Genomic DNA, 19,550 nt, shown 5'->3' on the forward strand with positions numbered 1-19,550 from the left:
ATATTTCATGAATTAAAAAATAACTGAAAAGGTGGTGGGCATTTTAAGTATTTGGAAAAGGTACTATAATTCTACACAATCAAGATACTGAGTTATTATTATCCGACCTAGCCAAGATACTGAGGCACAGGAAGACACACATGTGGTTAGGCAATCCTGGGTCTTAAGACTCCTGAATGCAGCTGCAGTGTTCCACCCATTGGCACATCATAACTTGAGAGGGGTTAGGAAAAGCTCTCGGTAAAATGTCAGAAACAGCTGAATTGGAGTCCAGTGCAAAGATCTCTATGTGTAGAAACTCTCAGCAACTACATTTATCTAAACACAAGAATTTCCTCCTTGATAGCACTTTTTTTAAATTTTAGAAACAATCTTATTTTACACATCAATTCCCCCATTCCATTGCCCTCCCATCCTCCCATGTTCCCTAAACCTAACCCTTGCTGGCACTTTCATCTTCATGTTACAAAATAGTACAAGCAACTACACCTATTAAATATTTGGTAAATTATAATATAATCTCTGAATATCAAGGATAATTGTGTCTATTTTATATCTCTACCTCATCAATTAGTATATTAGATAACACATAATAGGTGTGCAGTAAATATTTGTGAGCAGTAGAGAGACAAGAAGGTGGGTGTATGCATAGCTACTACCAAGATCAGTTGCTAAGGCTTTGTGTTCACTGTTTCCCAAGGTAAATGTTTCAGGTTAATAAACTTTAGACCCTGAGGTCAATCCCTGTCTGTCCTCTCTCCATTCTCCCTCCCACAAATAGGCAGATCAACTTTCTCATGACTTAAATGTGGGTGTTCCAGAGATTTAGTGACACCAGTGATCCAGAAGCCACTTACCATGGGTTTCTCTTTGCTTAGCCTCACCAGAAACTTGGGTGGTGTCTCTGGGTTCTTCCAAGTGGTCTTCGTGATCAGCCTAATTTTGGTGCTTTTCAAGGCAGTCCAATTCTACTTAAGAAGACAGTGGCTGCTCAAAACCCTCCAGACCTTCCCATCCACGCCTTCCCATTGGCTTTGGGGGCACCAACTGAAGGTAGGGATGAGGGAGGGGTGGAAGAACATGAGAACCTGGAGCTCTGATCGTTGAGTTTCAGTCCATGGGGCAGTTTGCAGTGTGAAGAGTGTGTGGTTTCTGAGGAACACTGAGTTTACTTCTAAGAGTGAACTTGACTTAATCATAGGGAGCACACATCTTTTTAGGGAAATCCATGTTGACAACAGACTCCAATCTCAGGATACACAAGAGCATGGGAAAACAGCCTATCCTAATGGAATGTGTGAGTGATGTCAGATATAGAGAACAACTATCTAGGTTTGTCAAGACTGACAGAACTTGATAGAAGTGATGATTCAGTGGCACAAATTTCCCCTGAGATTGAAACTGATCATTTTGGAGGGAATCTTGTGATTACAATACAAGACGTTCTAAAGAGAGACAAAACCTCCCATTCAGGAATGAAGCCCCTTACACTACTGAAAGTTTATGGGGAGGTAAAATATTCCATACTGCAGAATAGTTCCTTAAGTTCAGGGAACAAACAACTCAAAGACTTCATGAAGTCTCTGAAACTGCCTGGATTCATTAGCCTCCTCTATCCCCAAGTGTGTATAAGCAGTACACATGGCTAACTGTGCTACTGTCCTTCACTAGAGTGCAGTTTTTAAGGGGCTGCATGAAGAGGCTCTCAGTGAGTACCATGCAGCTTCCACATCTAAGAATAGATAAATTTAGAGCTTCTACAGAATGCTGAGGCTGTTAACCCTATAACTTCTCTAAGGAGCATTAACTCCATCCAATAAGACTTCAGGTTATGGCCAGGGCAAGTTCTTGGACACAGAAAAGGCCTGGATGAAAGAAAAGATGATTGCCAACTGACCCAAATTTCTTTTTCTGAACATTCCAGAGCTATGTCCCTTAATGGTTCAGCTGTTCCCATACCACACAGAGTACTAGATGTCAAAGAACATTTTCATTAATTTGTCTTTATCCTGGTGTCTTTTCTGAAAGGACAAGGACCTCGAGCAGATTCTTACATGGGTGGAGAAATTCCCCAGTGCCTGCTTACAGTGGATCTCAGGGAGCAATGTACGAGTCCTGCTCTATGACCCTGACTATGTGAAGTTGATTCTAGGGAGATCAGGTGAGAGTCCAGCTTCACTGCAGCTGTAGCATGTCTGCCATCCAACCTTCATGCCCCAAGACTGAAATTTTAGAAAAGATAGACCTTTCAGCCACCAATGCCTAAATAGTACCTACTACCATTCTCCCTCTCCAGAGTCCAACATATGACTAGCATATAGTTCTTAACACTTAAAAATATCTGAACAGGGTTGAAATTCTTTTTATTTTATTTTTCTCTTTAGAAAATTGAGTTGATGTGCTTTACAAATTTCCCTATAGATAAAGACCAAATTTTATATCCAGAGGCTTGGATTTGAAACCTCTAATAGTTTACTTACCTGGGTCATAAGATTACTAAGCCACAGCCCAAAATAGAAAAAAAAACACACCGTTTTGTTATTCTTTGGCTTTGAGATGTTTTTTTTAAACATCATGGTGACAGGGACATTCAGTTGCTGGTACAGTGAAGTTTGTCTCCCTAAGCCCAGATAACTGGCAAGACAAAGACAGAAAGGAATGAGAGGCGGTGAGCAGTGACAGGGAACAAACTGCCAGCAGAATCTACCAAGAACTAGTGACATGGTTGCTAAAATGACTGAGCTGGTCAAGGAGTTTGCTGTCAAAGGCTGATGATCTGAAAGTGAGATGAACCAACTCCACTTTGTATTCTGAACTCCATGCAAACACTATATAGGTGCGCGCGCACACACACACACACACACACACACACACACACACACACACACACACACTAAGTTTTAAAATTCTGAAAAACTAAAGAATTCATAAAAGTTGCATCAGCTCCTTTATCTGGTCCTCAAAATCTGTGTCACTTTTCAGATCCAAAGGCTTCCAGAATTTATAGACTCTTTGCTCCCTGGATTGGTAAGTATATGAAAATAAACAATGTGCTTTCCTGACTGCCCTTTGGCTAATGGAGAACAACAGGTGCCTGGTAACAAGAATCAGAATCCATGCCTAAACAAGGCTTTATTTCTCTGCTTCTAGTCAGTCCTTAGTCCTCCTCATGCTGGTGTAAGTGTGCATGATATCCAGTTGCTGCCACATCATTTCTTCAGACACTCATGGCCAGACATCTATATATGCCCCTCTTGACCTGATCCCAACACATTTTCATCCTTTATCTTGCTTCTTTCCTAGTCACAGAAGATTTGTCAGACAAACTTGGAGTCCCAGTTTCTATTTTTTGTCTAAGAAATCTCACCGTTACTGGAATTTTCCTTCCTTATTCCAATGAATTCAAATAATGATCTCAGGGTGTCCCTTGATCCCACTTCTATCAGACATTCACACTCCAGTCTCTGGCCCAGGTTACGGTTTGCTTCTGCTGAATGGGAAGAAGTGGTTCCAGCACCGGAGGATGTTGACCCCAGCCTTCCACTATGACATCCTCAAACCCTATGTCAGAATCATGGCGGACTCTGTCAACACAATGCTAGTAAGTTGATCTGTTTCCTTCTGTTTTCATTACATTCACTCACAATGACCCCACTTTCAAGCCAGTTTCATACAGTCAGATAGACTAATAACTGATGTTATTGCTGTAAATTGAGTATTTCACAAATGCATAAATGCATAAATTAGAGAGCTCCAAGTCATGAAGATGACATTGTGGTGTGAGTGTTTACCACAGTGGATAAGACACCTTACAGTAGACTTCTTGTCTCTGGCTGGACTGGACAGTGGTAGCTTCAAGATGTTGTAAGACAAGAATGTCTTGTACCCCAGGGCTTCTGCATGAACTAGAGTGACCCACAAGCAAAATAGTCACAAGGTCCACATCCTCATTCATCTCTGAGATATCATTCCTTCCTATTAGGCCCTGATTTCTAGCCTCACTGTATTCAGCAAACTTTTGGCAAGTGAAATGGAATTAAACCCACTAACAAGACTCGTGAGGCATGTTCATTCAGGCCCACACCTTCCTTTCCTTCACGTGTTTTATTTCTATATTGGTGTCTACACTCATTTTTTAACTCTAGTTCATTCTCAGGAAACCAAAGGGGCCATTTTCATTAATTGAAAGATGATACTTTTTTCTAAAAAACAAACAGGCAATAATTAGACACTTAAGAAAATATGTTATTTTGTTAAATGGTTTGGTAAAGAAGGCCTCAGATTACAAATATTTGCTTTGTGCTTTTAATTTGCTATAAGCATACACTCTTAATAGCAAGGGACTCCAGACTGATTTTCCATAGAGAAACAGAAAATTCTTTGTATAAACACAGGTATTCCGAACAAAATAAGTAATTGTCTCATTCTCACTACAGGACAGATGGGAGAAGCTTGATGTCCAGAAGTGCTCTCTGGAGATCTTTCAATATATCTCCTTGATGACACTAGACACTGTTATGAAGTGTGCTTTCAGTCACCAGGGCAGTGCCCAATTGGATGAGTGAGTGACACTTTCAAGTTTGGTTTTACCAATCTGTAAGGGCTTATTAAGAGGTAAGTGGGTCAGCAAAAACAGTAGCCTCCACAGAAAGCAGGATTCTCACCCAGCATTTGGCCAACCTCTTTTCAAACCAGTCCCTACAAGGCAAAATAGAACCCTAGCAAGTGTAGAAGCTCATTTTCTGAAGTATCAAGGATTAAAAAACCTATAAATAGGAAATTATGTGTACCTTCATGCTGTGTGTCCCACAGTTGAAAGAACGACTATAGAGCCTACTCTATTCTTGGATCGGACACTCCAATAACCAGTATATTTTATCTCCTATCCCCAGAAAATCCAGGTCCTACACTAAGGCTGTTGAGGATCTGAATAGCCTTACTTTCTTTCGAGCGAGGAGTGTCTTTTATGCAAATAATGCCATCTACAAAATGTCTTCTGATGGCCGTTTGTTCCACCGTGCCTGCCAGCTTGCTCATGAACACACAGGTTCTGCCTTCCCACCTCCTTCCTTTATCAGGCTCTTCCCAAAGACATGATCTTACATCTCAGATGCAACAAATTTACCAGAAGCCTCTGTAGGACCTGAGACACTCAAGTTAGTTACTACTAAGATACAAATTTTGGGAACTAGGATGTTAGCAAATGAGGTACATTACAAGCATTACCAGTTTCATTACATTGCATTGGTGACATTGCATGAGAGTCACCCAACAACCTTTAATGTGACTCTGTGGCCCATGATCTTGATTAGAGGCTTGAGGTTTATGGGATTGTGCAGACACAAATCATGACCAAATTCCCACCTGCACATACATCCTGGGATCCATAGGACGTACAAATTGAGTTGCGGGATCCTGTGAATTACAATAGCTCTGGGATCCATCTGACAAATGCTATCATGGGGCAGATGGAGTGATCAAGATGAGGAAGGCTCAGCTGCAGAATGAGGAAGAGCTGGAGAAGGTCAGAAAGAAGAGGCGCTTGGATTTTTTGGACATCCTCTTGTTTGCCAAAGTGAGTGGGGTTCATGGCTGAGGTTTGGCTCAGAAGCACAGATTAGATACAAACTCTGCTCTCTTACCTGTTCATTCACTCAGATGGAAGATGGGAACAGCTTGTCTGATGAGGACTTGCGTGCAGAGGTAGATACATTCATGTTTGAAGGTCATGATACCACAGCCAGTGGAATATCCTGGATTTTTTATGCTCTGGCCACACACCCTGAATACCAACAGAGATGCAGGGAAGAGGTACAGAGCATCCTGGGAGATGGAACCTCTGTCACCTGGTGAGAAAACTCAAGATTAAGGAGATCCCTGCCTTCTTGTACAAGAGATGTTTTTAAAAATGGTTTTCTTTTTCTTTATTCTTTTCTCACACAATACATCCTGACTGCAGCCTCCCCTCCTTCTCTACTTCCTGTCCCCTGCCTACCTTCCTCTCCCCCACATCCACTCATCATCCATTTCCCTTCAGGAAATAGCAGGACTCCCAGTGATATCAATCAAACACTACATAAGAAGATGCAATAAGACTAGACACAAACTCTCAGATCAAGTCTGGACCACATAACCCAGTAAGAGGAAAAGGGTCTCAAGAGTATGCAAAAGAGTCAGACACACCCAATTTCCTCTGCTAGTAGTCAAAATACCCCTAAATCAAGCAACCACAGCATGTATATAGAAGGCCTATCGTAGACCCATGCAGGTTCTATAGTTGCTGCTTCAGTCTCTGTGAGCTCCTATGAGTCCTGCTTAGTTGATTCTGTGGTCCATGTTCTTGTGGTGTCCTTGATTCCTCTGGCTTCTAAAATCCTTCCTTCCCTTCTTCTTTGGAGTATTCTGGGGTCATGTAATGTTTGGCTGTGGATCTTTTTTCTTTCATTTTTTTTAAATTTTAGAAACAATCTTATTTTACATTTCAATCCTGATTCCCTCACTTTCCCACATCCTCCCATTCCCCCCACTGACTCCTCAACCCACCCCCTACCCACTCCCCAAGGATAGTGAGGCCTTCCATGGGGGACCATCAAAGTCTGTCACATCATTTGGGGGAGGGACTAGGTCCTCTTTTGTGTATCGGGGCTGTATTGTATCCCTCCATAGAGAATGGGCTCCCAAAGTCCATTTGTTCACTAGGGATAAACACTGGCTCCACTATTAGAGGTCCCATAGTCTGCCCAGGCCTCCTAGCTGGCACCCACATTCAGAGGGCTTGGTTCAGTCCAATGCTGGTTCCCCAACTTTACGACTGGGATCTCTGTCCTCTTACTAGGTCAGGGCAACTGTTTCTGTAAGTTTCTCCAGCATGGTCTTTGCTCCTTTGCTCATCCCTCCTCCCTCTCTAAAACTGGATTCTGGAAGTATGGCTCAGTGTTTAGTTGTGGGTGCCTGCTTCTGCTTAGATAAGCTACTGGATGACGGCTCTAGGATGGCAATTAAGGTAACCATCAATCTCATTATTGGGGAAGGACATCAAAGGCCACCTCTCCACTATTGTCTAAGATTCTTAGTTGGGGTCATCCTTGTGGATCTCTGAACGTTTCCCTAGTGCCAGATTTCTATTTAAACATATACTGGCTCCCTCTATTAAGGTATCTCTTTTCTTGCTCTCCTCTATTCCTCCCGACTCAGTCTTCCTGATCTCTCTTGTTTTCCTTCCCCCTCCTCTTCTCCTCTTCTCTTTATCCTACTTCCCTCCCCTTTCCTCTCATGCTCCCAATTTACTCAGGGTTTTTTTCTCCTTTCCCCTTCTTTGGGTTACCATGTGTTTCTCTCTTAGGGGCCTCCTTGTTTCCTAGTTTCTCTGGTGGTGTGGATTGTAGACTATTGCTCTATATCTAATATCCATATATGAGTGAGTACATACCTTGTTTGTCTTTCTGTGATTGGGTTACCTCACTCAGGATGTTTTCTTCCAGTTCCATCCATTTGACTGGGAATTTCAAGATTCCATTGTTTTTTTCCACTGAGTAACACTCTATTGTGTAAATGTACCACATTTTCTCCATCCATTTTTTAGTTGAGGGGCATCCAGGTTGCTTCCACATTCTGGCTCTTACAAACAATGCTGCTATGAACATACTTGAATATGTGTCCTTGTTGTATTTATGTGCATATTTTGGGTATCTTCCCAAGAGTGGAATTGCTGGTTCTTGAGGTAGACTGATTCTCATTTTCTTGAGAAACTGCCATACTGATTTCTAAAGTGGCCGCACAAGTTTGCACTTCTCTTTCTCCATATCCTTTCCAGCATAGACTGTTATTGGTGGTTTTGTTTTCAGCCATTTTGGCTGGTGTAAGATGGTATCTCAGAGTTGTTTTGAGTTGCATTTCCCTGATAGCTAGGGATGTTGAACACTTTCTTCAGTGGCTTTCAGCCATTTTAGGTTCTTCTATTGAGAATTCTATATTTAGTTCTGTACCCGACTTTTTAATTGGATTGTTTGGTGGTTTGGTGGCTAGCTTCTTGAGTTCATTGTATATTTTGGAAATTAGCCATCTGTCAGGTATAGGGTTGGTGAAGATCTTTTCCCATTTTGTGGGCTGCCTTTTTGTCTTGTTGACTGTGTCCTTTGCCTTACAGAAGCTTCTCAGTTTCAGGCGGTCCCATGTATTAATTGTCAATCTCAGTGTCTGTGCTACTGGTGTTATGTTCAGGAAGCAGTCTCCTGTATCAATTCATTCAAAGATACCTCCTACTTTGTCTTCTAAGAGGATCAGTGTGGCTGGATTTTTGTTGAGGTGTTTGAGCCACTTGGACTTAAATTTTGTGCATGGTGATAGATATGGATTTATATGCAATCTTCTACATCCAGCATTCAGTTATGCCAGCACCATTTGTTAAAGATGCTTTCTTTTTTCCATTGTATAGCTTTATCCTCTTTGTCAAAGATCATGTGTTCATAGGTGTGTGGGTTAATATCAGGGCCTTCAATTTGATTCCATTGGTCTATCTGTCTATTTTTGTGCCAATACAAAGCTGTTTTCAGGACTATAAATCTATAACAGAGCTTGAAGTCAGGGATGGTGATGCCTCCGGAAGTTCCTTTATTTTGGAGTTGTTAATCTATCCTGATTTTTTTCATATAAAGTTGAGTATTGTTCTTTCAAGGTCTATGAATAATTGTGCTGGGATTTTGATGGGGATTGCATTGAATCTGTAGACTGCTTTTGGCAAGATTGCCATTTTTACCACGTTGATCCTACCTATCCAAGAGCATGGGAGATCTTTCCATTTTCTGATATCTTCTTTAATTTCTTTCTTTAAAGACTCAAAGTTCTTGCTATACAGGTCTTTCACTTGTTCGTTTAGCATCACCAAAAGATATTTTATGTTGTTTGTGGCTATTGAAAAGGGTGATGTTTCTCTGATTTCTTTCTGAGCCCATGTATCTACTATATATAGGCTACTGTTTTTTTTAGTTAATCTTGTATCCTGCCACTTTGCTGATGGTATTTATCAGCTGTAGGGGTTCCCTGGTAGAGTTTTTTGGGTTACTTATGTAAACTCTCAAATCATCTGCAAATAGCTTGACTTCTTTCTTTCCAATTTGTATCACCTTAGTCTTCTTTTGTTGTTTAATTGCTCCAGCTAGAACTTCAAGTACAATATTGGAGAGATGTGGAGAGAGTGGACAGCCTTGTCTTGTTCCTGATTTTAGAGGAACCTTGTTGAGTTTCTGTACATTTAGTTTGATGTTGGCTGTTGGTTTGCTCTATATTGCTTTTATTATGTTCAGATATGTTATCCCTGATCTCTCTAAGACCTTATCATGAAGGGGTATTGGATTTTGTCAAAGGCTTTTTTAGTACTTAGTAAGACGATCATGTGGTTTTCTTTTGCAGTTTGTTTATATGGTGGATTATATTGATGGATTTTCATATGTTGAACCATCCCTGCATCTCTGGAATGAAGCCTACTTGATAATGGTGGATGATTTTTCTGATGTGTTCTTGGATTCGATTTGCCAGTATTTTGTTGAGTATTTTTGCATCGATGTTCATGAGAGATATTGGTCTGTAGATCTCTTTCTTAATTGTTTCTTTGTGTGGCTTTGGTACCAAGGTAATTGTAGCCTTGTTAAACGAGTTTGGCAATATCCCTTCTGCTTCTGTTGTCAGGAACATTTTAAAGAGCACTGGTATTATCTCTTCTTAGAATTTCTGGTAGAATTCTGCACTGAAACCATCTGGCCCTGTGCTATTTTGGGCTGGGAGATATTTGATGACAACTTCTATTTCATTACATGTAGAGAGTTCCTTTTCCTTGTCAGCCACTTGATTTTTCCCCACCAGTTGCCTGGGTTCTGCCGCGTTGCAGTCCTTATACTTAAATTTTGAAGTCAAGGCATTTTTAAAAGATATAAGTTGAATTAATTCAGCAGCATTTATAATCAAGTGTACTTTAGTAGTTGTTCCTTCCTTAGCAATCTAAAAACTGAAAAACACAATAGCATACAGTTTCCAGACTCTCTGTGTATTTTCCATCTTTAAATGGCTTATTTATCTATTATTATTACTCTATTTTTTACTTTTATTTATTTTTCTCTGAGACAGGGTTTCTCTTTGGAAATCTGCCTGCCTCTGCCTCTGGAACAATTCCTACCGGCGTGCGCCACCACAGTCGGATTCTCTATTTACCACTATGCCATTTCTTTTTCTCTCTCAGTCTTGTGTATATTTTTAAACACACTGTAAACCCTTAGAGGTTTTTCTTCATCCAAGTCTGACTTTACTGTAAATCTTTCTGTTTTTCTGGCCACATGTCTTATCTGTTAAAACCGTGGCTGTTTAAACTGCAGTTTTTCTAAGATGGCAGGCATAAGTGTGATTCCAGCTCATTGCCTCAGTCTATGCTTGGAGATGTGGTCACTGCCACTTACAGCTGTACGTACACACCTTTCAATTGTTAGCAGAGCCTCTTAAAAGAACCTTGCTGTTTTTTTGTTTTGTTTTGTTTTTGTTTTTGTTTTTTTTTGCTTATGCTGAGTCAGGAAGACTCTCTTAAGCGAGCCACGTGAGTTTCTGCCTGTTGCTAGCAAAACAGAGCCCACCTGAGAAAAATACGGCTACCAAGAACCCATGCTTTTCTCCGTTCTTTTGTTTCTAAAATTCCTTTAAAGCTTTTGCCATTCTACGTGGAAATTCAATACCGCTCCTGAATTTGTAGAGAGTACCTTTTCCTCATCAGCTGCTTTGTTTTTTCTCCACCAGTCGCCTGGGCTCTTCCAAGTTGTAGTCCCCAAGTAACACACAGGAGGCTATATTAATTATGAAGCTGTTGGCCTTGCTTGTTTCTTACTGGCTAGCTCTGACTTAAGTATTTACCCCATAATTGTTAATCTAAGTATTTCTCTTACTGGAGAAGTTTCCAGGCTTCTTATCCCTATGGTGGTTACATCTTGACTCCCTGTGTTTCTCTTACCCAGAGTCCTCCTGGACTCCTAGTTCTACCTATCTTGCTTTCCTATTGGCCAACAGTGCTTTATTGACATATACACAGGACTTCCTCATCAATTAGGGGTTATAGGTCTATTAAATTGCTTTTGTTCTTTATTTGATTTTGATCAGTGATATCTATCCAGAAAAATAGTCCATTTCCTTTAAATTTTGAATTTTCTGGAGTACAGGTTTTCAAAGTATGACCTGAAGATTCTCTGGATTTCCTCAGTGTCTGTTGTTATGGCCCCTTTCCATTTCTGATTTTGTAAATTAGCATGCTCTCTCTGCCTTTTGGTTAATTTGGATAAAGGTTTTGTCTATCTTGTTGATTTTCTAAAAGAACCAACCGTTTCATTGATTCTTTGTATTGTTTTATTTGTTTCTACTTTATTGATTTTAGTCCTTAATTTGATTTTTTCCTGATGTCTACTCCTCTGGGGTGAGTTTGCTTCTTTTTGTTCTAGATCTTTCAGTTGTGTTATTAATTCTCTAGTGTGACTATTCTCCAATTTCTTCATGTGGGCACTTAGTGCTATGAACTTTCTTCTTAACACTGCTTTCAAAGTATCCCATAAGTTTGGATATGTTGTGACTTTATTCTCATTGAATTCTAGGAAGTCTTTAATTTCTTTTTTATTTCTTCCTTGTCCCAGGGTGGTGCAATTGTGCATTGTTCAATTTTCATGAGTTTGTAGGGTTTCTGCAATTTGTGTTGCTATTGAAATCGAACTTTAAACCATGGTGATCCAATAGGATACAGGGGGTTATTTCAATTTTTTTGTACCTGTGGTGGTTTGCTGTGTTACCAAATATGTGGTCTATTTCAGAGAAGATTCCCTGTGTTACTGAGAAGAAGTTACATTCTTTTGTGTTTGGATGGAATGTTCTATAGGTGTCTGTTAATCCCAATTGGGTCATAACTTCTGTTAGTTCCTTTATTTCTTTGTTCAGTTTCTGTCTGGTAGTCCTATCTAGTCATGAGATTGGGGTGTTGAAGTCTCCCACTATAGTGTGTGAGGTTTTCTGTGTGATTTGAGCTTTAGTAATGTTTCTTTTACGAATGTGCCTCTGTATTTGGGGAATAGATGTTTAGAATTGAGACTTCATCTTGATGGATTTTTCCTGTAATGAATATGAAATGACCTTATTCATCTCTTTTGATTGATTTTAGTTTGAAGTCTAGTTTTTTAGATATTATCATTGCTACCCCCACTTGTTTCTTGGCTCCATTTGATTGGAAAATCTTTTCTCAAATCATTACCTCATTGATCTGAGGTAATGTCTGTCTTTGATGTTGAGATGTGTTTCTTGTATGCAGTGGAAGGTTGGATTCTGTCTTCATATCCATTCTGTTAGCGTGTGTCTTTTTATAGTCAAGTTAAGACCATTGGCATTGAAAGATACTAGTGACCAGGTTGATTGTTTATTCTTGTTTGTTTTTGATTTGTTGTTGGTGGTGGTATTGTATGTAGATAACCACTCCCTTTTTTTCTTTTGGTGTTTGGTAAAGTGGGATTATCTATTGCCTATGTTTTTGTGAGTGTAGTTATCTTCCTTGGGTTAGCATTTTACTTCCAACATTTTCTGTAGGAAATGACTTGTGAATACTTATTGTTTAAATTCAGTTGTGTCATGGAATATCTTGTTTTCTCCATCTATAGTGATTGAAATCTTTGTTGGGTATTTTAGTTTTGGCTGGCAGTCTTGTTCTGTTAGCATTTGTAGAACATCTATCCAGGACCTCTGGCTTTCAGAGTTTTCATTGAGAAGTCAGGTGTAATTCTCATAAATCTGCCTTATATGTTACTTGACCTTTCTCCTTTGCTGCTGTCTGTTGTTTTTTTTTCTTTATTCTGTAAATTTGGTGCTTTGATTATTATGCGGCAAGGGGGATTCTTTTTGTGGCTCAGTCTATTTGTTGTTCTGTAAGCTTCTTGTACTTTCATAGGCATATCTTTCTTTAGATTGGGGAAGTTTTCTTCTATGATTTTGTTGAATATGTTTTCTGTACCCTTGAGCTGTATTTCTTCACATTCTTCTATACCTATGATTCTTAGGTTTGGGCTTTTCATGGTGTCCCATATTTCCTGGATATTTTGTGTTAGGAATGTGTTGGACTTTGAGATTTTCTCTGGTTGATGACTGTATTTCCTCAACACCTGAGATTCTCTCTTTCATCTCTTGTATTCTATTGGTTATACTTACATGTGTAGTTCCTGATCATTTACCCAGCTTTTCTATTTCCAGCATCTCCTCTTTATTGTTTTTATTTCAGCTTTCAAGCCTTGAACTGTTTGAATTATTTCCTTCACTTGTTTGGTTGTTTTTGCATGGCTTTCTTTGCATTCTTTAAGCGATTTTTTTATTTCTTGAATTTTCATTTTGTCTTTTCCTCCATTACTTTAAAGGGTTTTCTCATTTGTTCTTTGAGATTTCTATCTTCATAAAGTTCTTTTTGAGTTCCGTCTCTTCTGCTTCATTTGTGTTGTAATGTTCAGGTCTTGCTTGTGTAGAGTACCTAGATTCTGGTGGTGACATATTGTTCTTTCTATTGTTGAGTATGTTCTTATACTCTTGTCTTCCCTCTTCTTCAAGTTGATGCAGGTGGGGTCCCTCCCTCTCCTTTCAAGTCCAGGTGGACCAAGACTTCAATGTTGGAAACTCTGGAAGTTCTGACCTCTCTTGGTGTTCTCCTCATTCAAGTGGAGGGCATGGGGTGCCAAGACTCAAGTGGAGGGTGGAGGGTGTGGGGGGGCAAGATTCAAATGGAGGGTGGAGGGCATGGGGGGAAGAATCAAGTGGAGGGAGGATGGTGGAGGGCATAGGGGCCCAAGACTGAGGTGTGGGCAGACTCCAGGTGGTCCATCCTGCAGGGGTGGGTCCACTACACAAGGTGCAGACCCAGCAAAGTCCAAGGGGGGGATGGTGAGAGTTGGGCCTGAGCAGAGCCCACATTCACCTCAAGCAGAGAGTAGAGGGTATAGGGGTGGTCAAGACTGAGATGTAGCCAGACTCCAGGTGGTCTGTCCCACAGGGGCAGGTCCAGTACACTAGGAGCAGATCCAGGAAGTTCCAAAGGGAAGATGGTGGGATTTGGGCCTGAGAAGAGCCCACACTCACCTCAAGCAGATGACTGGGGGCCTGGCCTGCCTTGCTTAGGATTATGTTTTTTTCTGGTCTTCCCAGCTCTGTGTGATTTTTCAGGATGGGTTTTCTTTCAGGGATCACCTGGACCAGATGCCCTACACTACCATGTGCATCAAGGAGGCCCTGAGGCTCTACCCACCAGTACCAAGTGTGAGTCGAGAGCTCAACACACCTGTCACCTTCCCTGATGGACGCTCCTTACCTAAAGGTAACCACAGCCAGTCACCTAATTACTCAAGTGTGCTTCTGTTGTCTCAGTAAATTGGATCCTTATTTTGAAGTTGAAATGAGCTCATAACATTGAGACCAAGGTAAGATTTCTGGAAGAATTGCCACCCTGTAGTTAAATGGCATTCTCAACCTTGAAATTCCAATCACTCAAGATATCTTAAGATCTTCAGGGTTGAAAAAGTATGACACATGTCTTGGGGTGATATGGTTTTGTTCATGAGTAAAAGCAAATGAAACAGATAATGGAATCCCACATGTTTGTGTAATGTCTCCTAGTTTCTCAAGAAACTTTGAGTTGATGAAAGAGAGGAGCTGATGATGAGTCTGAGCTCAATGTCTCCACAGGAAAACACATATTAGTGAACTCATCATTAGGAATGATCCCACCTCTGCCACATCCTAGCAGTGTAAACATAAGAAAGATAACAGGCTTCATTGAGAATTTAGTTTTCATAGAAAAATGGTCATAAAACAGTGGCTTTGGGGATGGTGGGGAGGAACTTGTGAGTGTTATGTGAGCTACTTTATACTCTTCAATGGTAGATGTAAGACATTTGATGAATGTGTGCTGTCGCCTCATTTACTAGAAGCAGGCCACTCCTAGTACTTCACTGCTGTCTACCATCACTGGGTTCATGGTTTTCTAGTGTGTGCTGTGCTAAGTTCCCTATCCCCAATAGCATCATTAACTCTAAGTGTTGACTCCATATATGCAGGGCAATTGTGCATGCCACTCTCCTACTGAATATGAGTTTAGAGCCCCATTTCTTTGGCTTCATTATGTTTCACTCAATGTCTTCTCCCTTCGCAGGTATCACAGTTGCAATCTCCATTTATGGCCTTCACCATAATCCAAGTTTGTGGCCAAACCCTGAGGTAGGAAGGCCCTGAGAAGAGAGAAGAGCTACTCAACTGCAACTTTAGACACCCTGTCTCCTTTTGCATTGGAAATGGGCTTGACTGCCATCCATCCTAGCCCTTGTGCTCTCTCTGCAGGTGTTTGACCCATCGAGATTTGCACCAGATTCTTCTCGGCACAGCCATGCTTTCCTGCCCTTCTCAGGAGGAGCAAGGTGATGGGAAAGGTTGGGGGAAGGGAGTCTCTGGTGCACATTAATCTTTTATATTTGGGATTGCTTATGTCTGTCCCTGTGTGATCTGCTTGTGTGGATGTCTGTGAATATATGGATCAAAAAGAAAGATGACAATTCAGTATACCACAGAGCATTTAAACCCCCTGTTCTGTAGCCACTGAAACATGTGTATAGAAGATTAGTATATCCTGGTATTTTCACAAAATCTGAACTTTATATCTCAGAATTTTATTCTAAACAGGAACTTTTAGTTTTCAATAATCTTAAAGGGTGAATTTCTTTTTTCCCCAAAATTCTCATTAGAGCCCAGGTTTTCTTACTAAGTCAATAGTTGGATGCTCCTATGAATCCTTGATATATAAATATATATATGTATGTATATATGCAATAAATATATATTAAGCTTATAATGAGATATATTTAAAATTATAGAAACTTTATGGGCTATTCTGTTAAGGATATATATATCGCAGTTTATTGTGGGTTGGACACCAGTGGCTATTGTCCACAAAGTCTACAGGACTCAGCCTATAGAACATAAATTCCCTAAAACTTCTTAAGGTTTTGACACAATCTGTCAAAATGAGTTAAATTTCTCTACAGATCATATAGGTGTAGAAATTAAAGCTAAGAACTACTTCTGTAATACATTACAAGCCTATGTAATGAATTAACTCCCACAGAACAGTCTTAATGCATGGCATTCCAAGGGGAAACTGTGGTCAGGATATAAAATAAATAAACAAATAAATAGAAAGAATGAAAGATAAGAAGGCATATGGCAGAGTTTATTTCCCAGGGTACAAATTTTATCTTAACCACTTAAAAAAAATGCAGCCCTTGGAGGCCAGAAGACTTTTGGGTAGCTGTTTCTAGCTTGTGAAATCTTTATCCTCTGTGCATATTGTTTTATTTTAAAAAGTCAACTCAGTTAATTCAGATGCAAAAAAAATTGAAACTGTGTTTCCCTGCCACACCTCTTGCTGAAACATGAATACAGAAGTGCAGAATTCTGATCCCAGCTCAGCAACAAGACCAGGAGTGTATGTAGTCAGACACCTGTATTTGAGTCAGTCCTGTATTACACTCATTCATCACTCATGGACAGTTTATTACACATCCCTTGCTGTCCTATGATTTGGGGTGGGGTGGACCCTTGAAAGAAGCACCAACGGTGGCCTAGTCCTGGAGATGAGCAGCCACAGAGGATATAGAGCTGGCTCAGTTCACTCCTTTGTATGTGGATGTGAGGGTAAAGAGAAGCACTGCAGGCAACTGCAGCAGATGCACTGAAACAGGAAGTGGGCTGGACAGACAAGAGGAGGTGACCCAGAGATCCTACACTAACCATGGTAATGGCTGGGGCATCCGGATGCTCTTCTACCTGATGGAGTCATAAGAGGAAGAGTGTGGAGAACAAAAGACTAAGATGGCAAAAATGCAAAAAAGGGCTTTTCTGGAGTCAGACTAGATGGCTACAGATGATGGCAGTCTGAGGGGATGAGGGATGAGCCTGACGACTGAGTGGGAGGAAGATGGAGGAACAGCTTGAAAATTCTCAATCAGATGTATTCACTAGAAGCTTCTCCCACCAGTATTTGACTCCCATTCTATAATGCATTCATTTTTTATGCATAGATGATAATCCTCAGATGAGGTACCCCTCCTCATATTGCTCCTAATAGGATATTCATAGTGGAGATCCAGAAACTGTTAGTGGAGGGAATTGGCTAACTAATGATTGCCTTATTAAATAACTCATGTGCTTGGACTCTATGCCCCCCAATGCTGGCACTGTTCAGATGACAGTTCACACACCAAGAGCAGGACTAGGGTCAGAGGTACCCTAGAGGAGTGAGGGACTTTGTTATAAGTTAAGAACCTACGAACAAGGACAAGGGATTCAGGTGTTTGTGTGATTTCAAAGCAGGACAACTACTTAGTAAAGTGACCTATGAGGAAAATGATTATGCTGGTACCATGTATGGGATCCCTAAACCTTTCATGACAGAGTTTCAGGGAACAATGCTCACTGTACTCAGAACATGTCTGAGGGCACATCTCTCTTTATGTCTCTGCTTGGTTCAGAAACTGCATCGGGAAACAGTTTGCTATGAATGAGCTGAAGGTGGCTGTGGCCCTGACTCTGCTCCGCTTTGAGCTGCTGCCTGATCCCACCAGGGTCCCAGTACCCATACAGAGAGTGGTTATGAAGTCCAAGGATGGGATTTACCTTCGCCTCAAGAAGCTAAGATAATTCTGGTGGAGAAAAGGACATCTCTGGGGGCAGGCTGCCCTCAGTGTTTTCTCTTGTCACCTGCTTTTGTCACAGGTTTACCTGTATTTCTTTGTTCCTGTCTTACCCTCATCCCTTGGCTGTCTTTAATGTCTCCTGTTGTCCCATCTTTCTGCCTTTTCTCTAGCTCTTGCTAGTCTCCTTCCCAGATTCTGTGCAAACCTGTGTCACATCTGGCTGTGTCTCTGACTGGCCGCATAATGTATTAACATGTGCCTGTCCTCAGTTTACCCTTTATAACCATCACCCTGACAGAAGAAGTTATATATTAAAGGGAGACACTCTTGCCTCTCCCTTTGGCTATCAGGTTCTTGAGACAATGGACACCATGAATGAAAATGTCTTCAGGAATCTGTGCCAGACAGAAGAGGAAATTGGCTCAAGGAAGAGACTCTTCATATTCTTTCTGTTTGTCTCATGGTGGAGTTAACATATGCAGATTTCCTGGAGTTTGCTTTATAGGGCAAGCTATTAATAAATCAATCAATTTTACTTCATCCACTTCTGTTTCCTATGTTTTTTAAAGATACAGGAATGAAACTTAGTGCCCCCATGTGACTTTGGCAAGCCAGCCATTAAAGTATCTTGTCAGTCTCTGGTCCCTACCATTAGAGAGTTGTCCAATTCTCAGCTCCTGAGAGGTTCTTATTTGCCTTTTGACCATTGGGCCTGCGTGTCTATAAATTTAGACTGATGATTTGGTGAAGCTAAGGAGTTCTCTGATTTTTTAATCATCTTTTTAAAATTTATTTTACATACCACTCACAGTTTCCCCTCCCTCCTCTCCTCCTGTTCCCTCCCTGTACCTCCCTCCTACCCTCCCCATTCACTCCTCCCCTGTCTCCATTCATATAGGGTGAGGCCTCCCATGGGAGTAAACAAAACATGACATATCAAGTTGAGGCAAGTCCAAGCTCCTCCCTCCTGCATCAAGGCTAAACAAGGCATCCCACCTTAGGGAATAGCTTCCAAAGAGCCAGCTCATACATCAGGGACAGGTCCTGGTCCCACCCCTAGGCTCCCCACACAAGACCAGGTTACACATCTGTAACCCAGATGAAGAGGTCCTAGGATGGTTCTATGCCACCTCTCTAGCTATTAGTTCAGAGTCCATGAGCTCCCATATGTTCAGTTCAACTGTCTGCTCGTATAATCCCTCCACCCTCTCTTCAACTGAGCTCCTGGAGCTTAACACACAGCTTGGCTGTGGATCTCTGCATCTGCTTCCATCAGGTACTGGGTGAAGACTCTATTATAATGATCAGGGTAGTCACCAATTTGATTATAGGTGAAAACTGGTTCAGGCACCCTTTCCACTATTGCTAGGAGTCTTAGCTGGGTCATCCTTATGGGATCCTTGGACTTCCCTGGCACCAGATTTCTTCCTAACCCCATAACGGCCCCCCTCTTTCAATATATCTCTTTAATTCTACTCCCCCTTCATTCCACTCACCAACTCGACTATCCTATTCCTTCATGTTCCCAACCTCCCATCTCCTTCCCTGTACTTCTCCCTGCCCCTAGTTTACCCCAGACATCTAATGTATTTCCTCTTCCCAGAGAGATTCATGTGTCTTTCTTAGGATCCTCTTTGTTACCTAGCTTCTCTGGACTTGAGGTATCATCATCCCTGATTTCCAGTTCTAATACACCACTATAGTAACAAAAACAGTTTGGAATTGGCATAAAAAGACACAAGAATCAATGGAATCAAACTGAAGACCAGACATAAATCCCACATACCTATTAATACATGATTTTTGGCAAAGAAGCCAAAA

At 41.0% G+C, this 19,550-nt stretch overlaps 1 protein-coding gene across 3 annotated transcripts; it reads left to right on the plus strand.

Moving 5' to 3' along the window:
* Positions 1–775: 775 nt before the first annotated feature.
* Positions 776–18,269, plus strand: LOC101832451 (cytochrome P450 4A14). 3 transcript variants are annotated; one of them, XM_040756941.1, is made up of 12 exons: positions 776–1,053; positions 2,029–2,161; positions 2,983–3,027; positions 3,474–3,601; positions 4,437–4,563; positions 4,991–5,047; positions 5,469–5,575; positions 5,659–5,849; positions 14,226–14,359; positions 15,194–15,258; positions 15,379–15,455; positions 17,565–18,269. In XM_040756941.1, the coding sequence occupies exons 1-12, from the start codon at positions 859–861 to the stop codon at positions 17,731–17,733; spliced, it is 1,428 nt and encodes a 475-aa protein (XP_040612875.1). In that variant the 5' UTR covers positions 776–858; the 3' UTR covers positions 17,734–18,269. The 3 variants fall into 3 exon arrangements, with proteins under 3 accessions (XP_040612875.1, XP_040612874.1, XP_040612876.1); XM_040756940.1 differs by having other exon boundaries at positions 4,437–4,561; positions 4,893–5,047; XM_040756942.1 differs by lacking the exon at positions 2,983–3,027 and having other exon boundaries at positions 4,437–4,561; positions 4,893–5,047; positions 15,396–15,455; positions 17,565–17,738.
* Positions 18,270–19,550: the final 1,281 nt, after the last annotated feature.

This window comes from Mesocricetus auratus, unplaced genomic scaffold, assembly GCF_017639785.1.
Source record: "Mesocricetus auratus isolate SY011 unplaced genomic scaffold, BCM_Maur_2.0 Super-Scaffold_100014, whole genome shotgun sequence".
Taxonomy (NCBI): domain Eukaryota; kingdom Metazoa; phylum Chordata; class Mammalia; order Rodentia; family Cricetidae; genus Mesocricetus; species Mesocricetus auratus.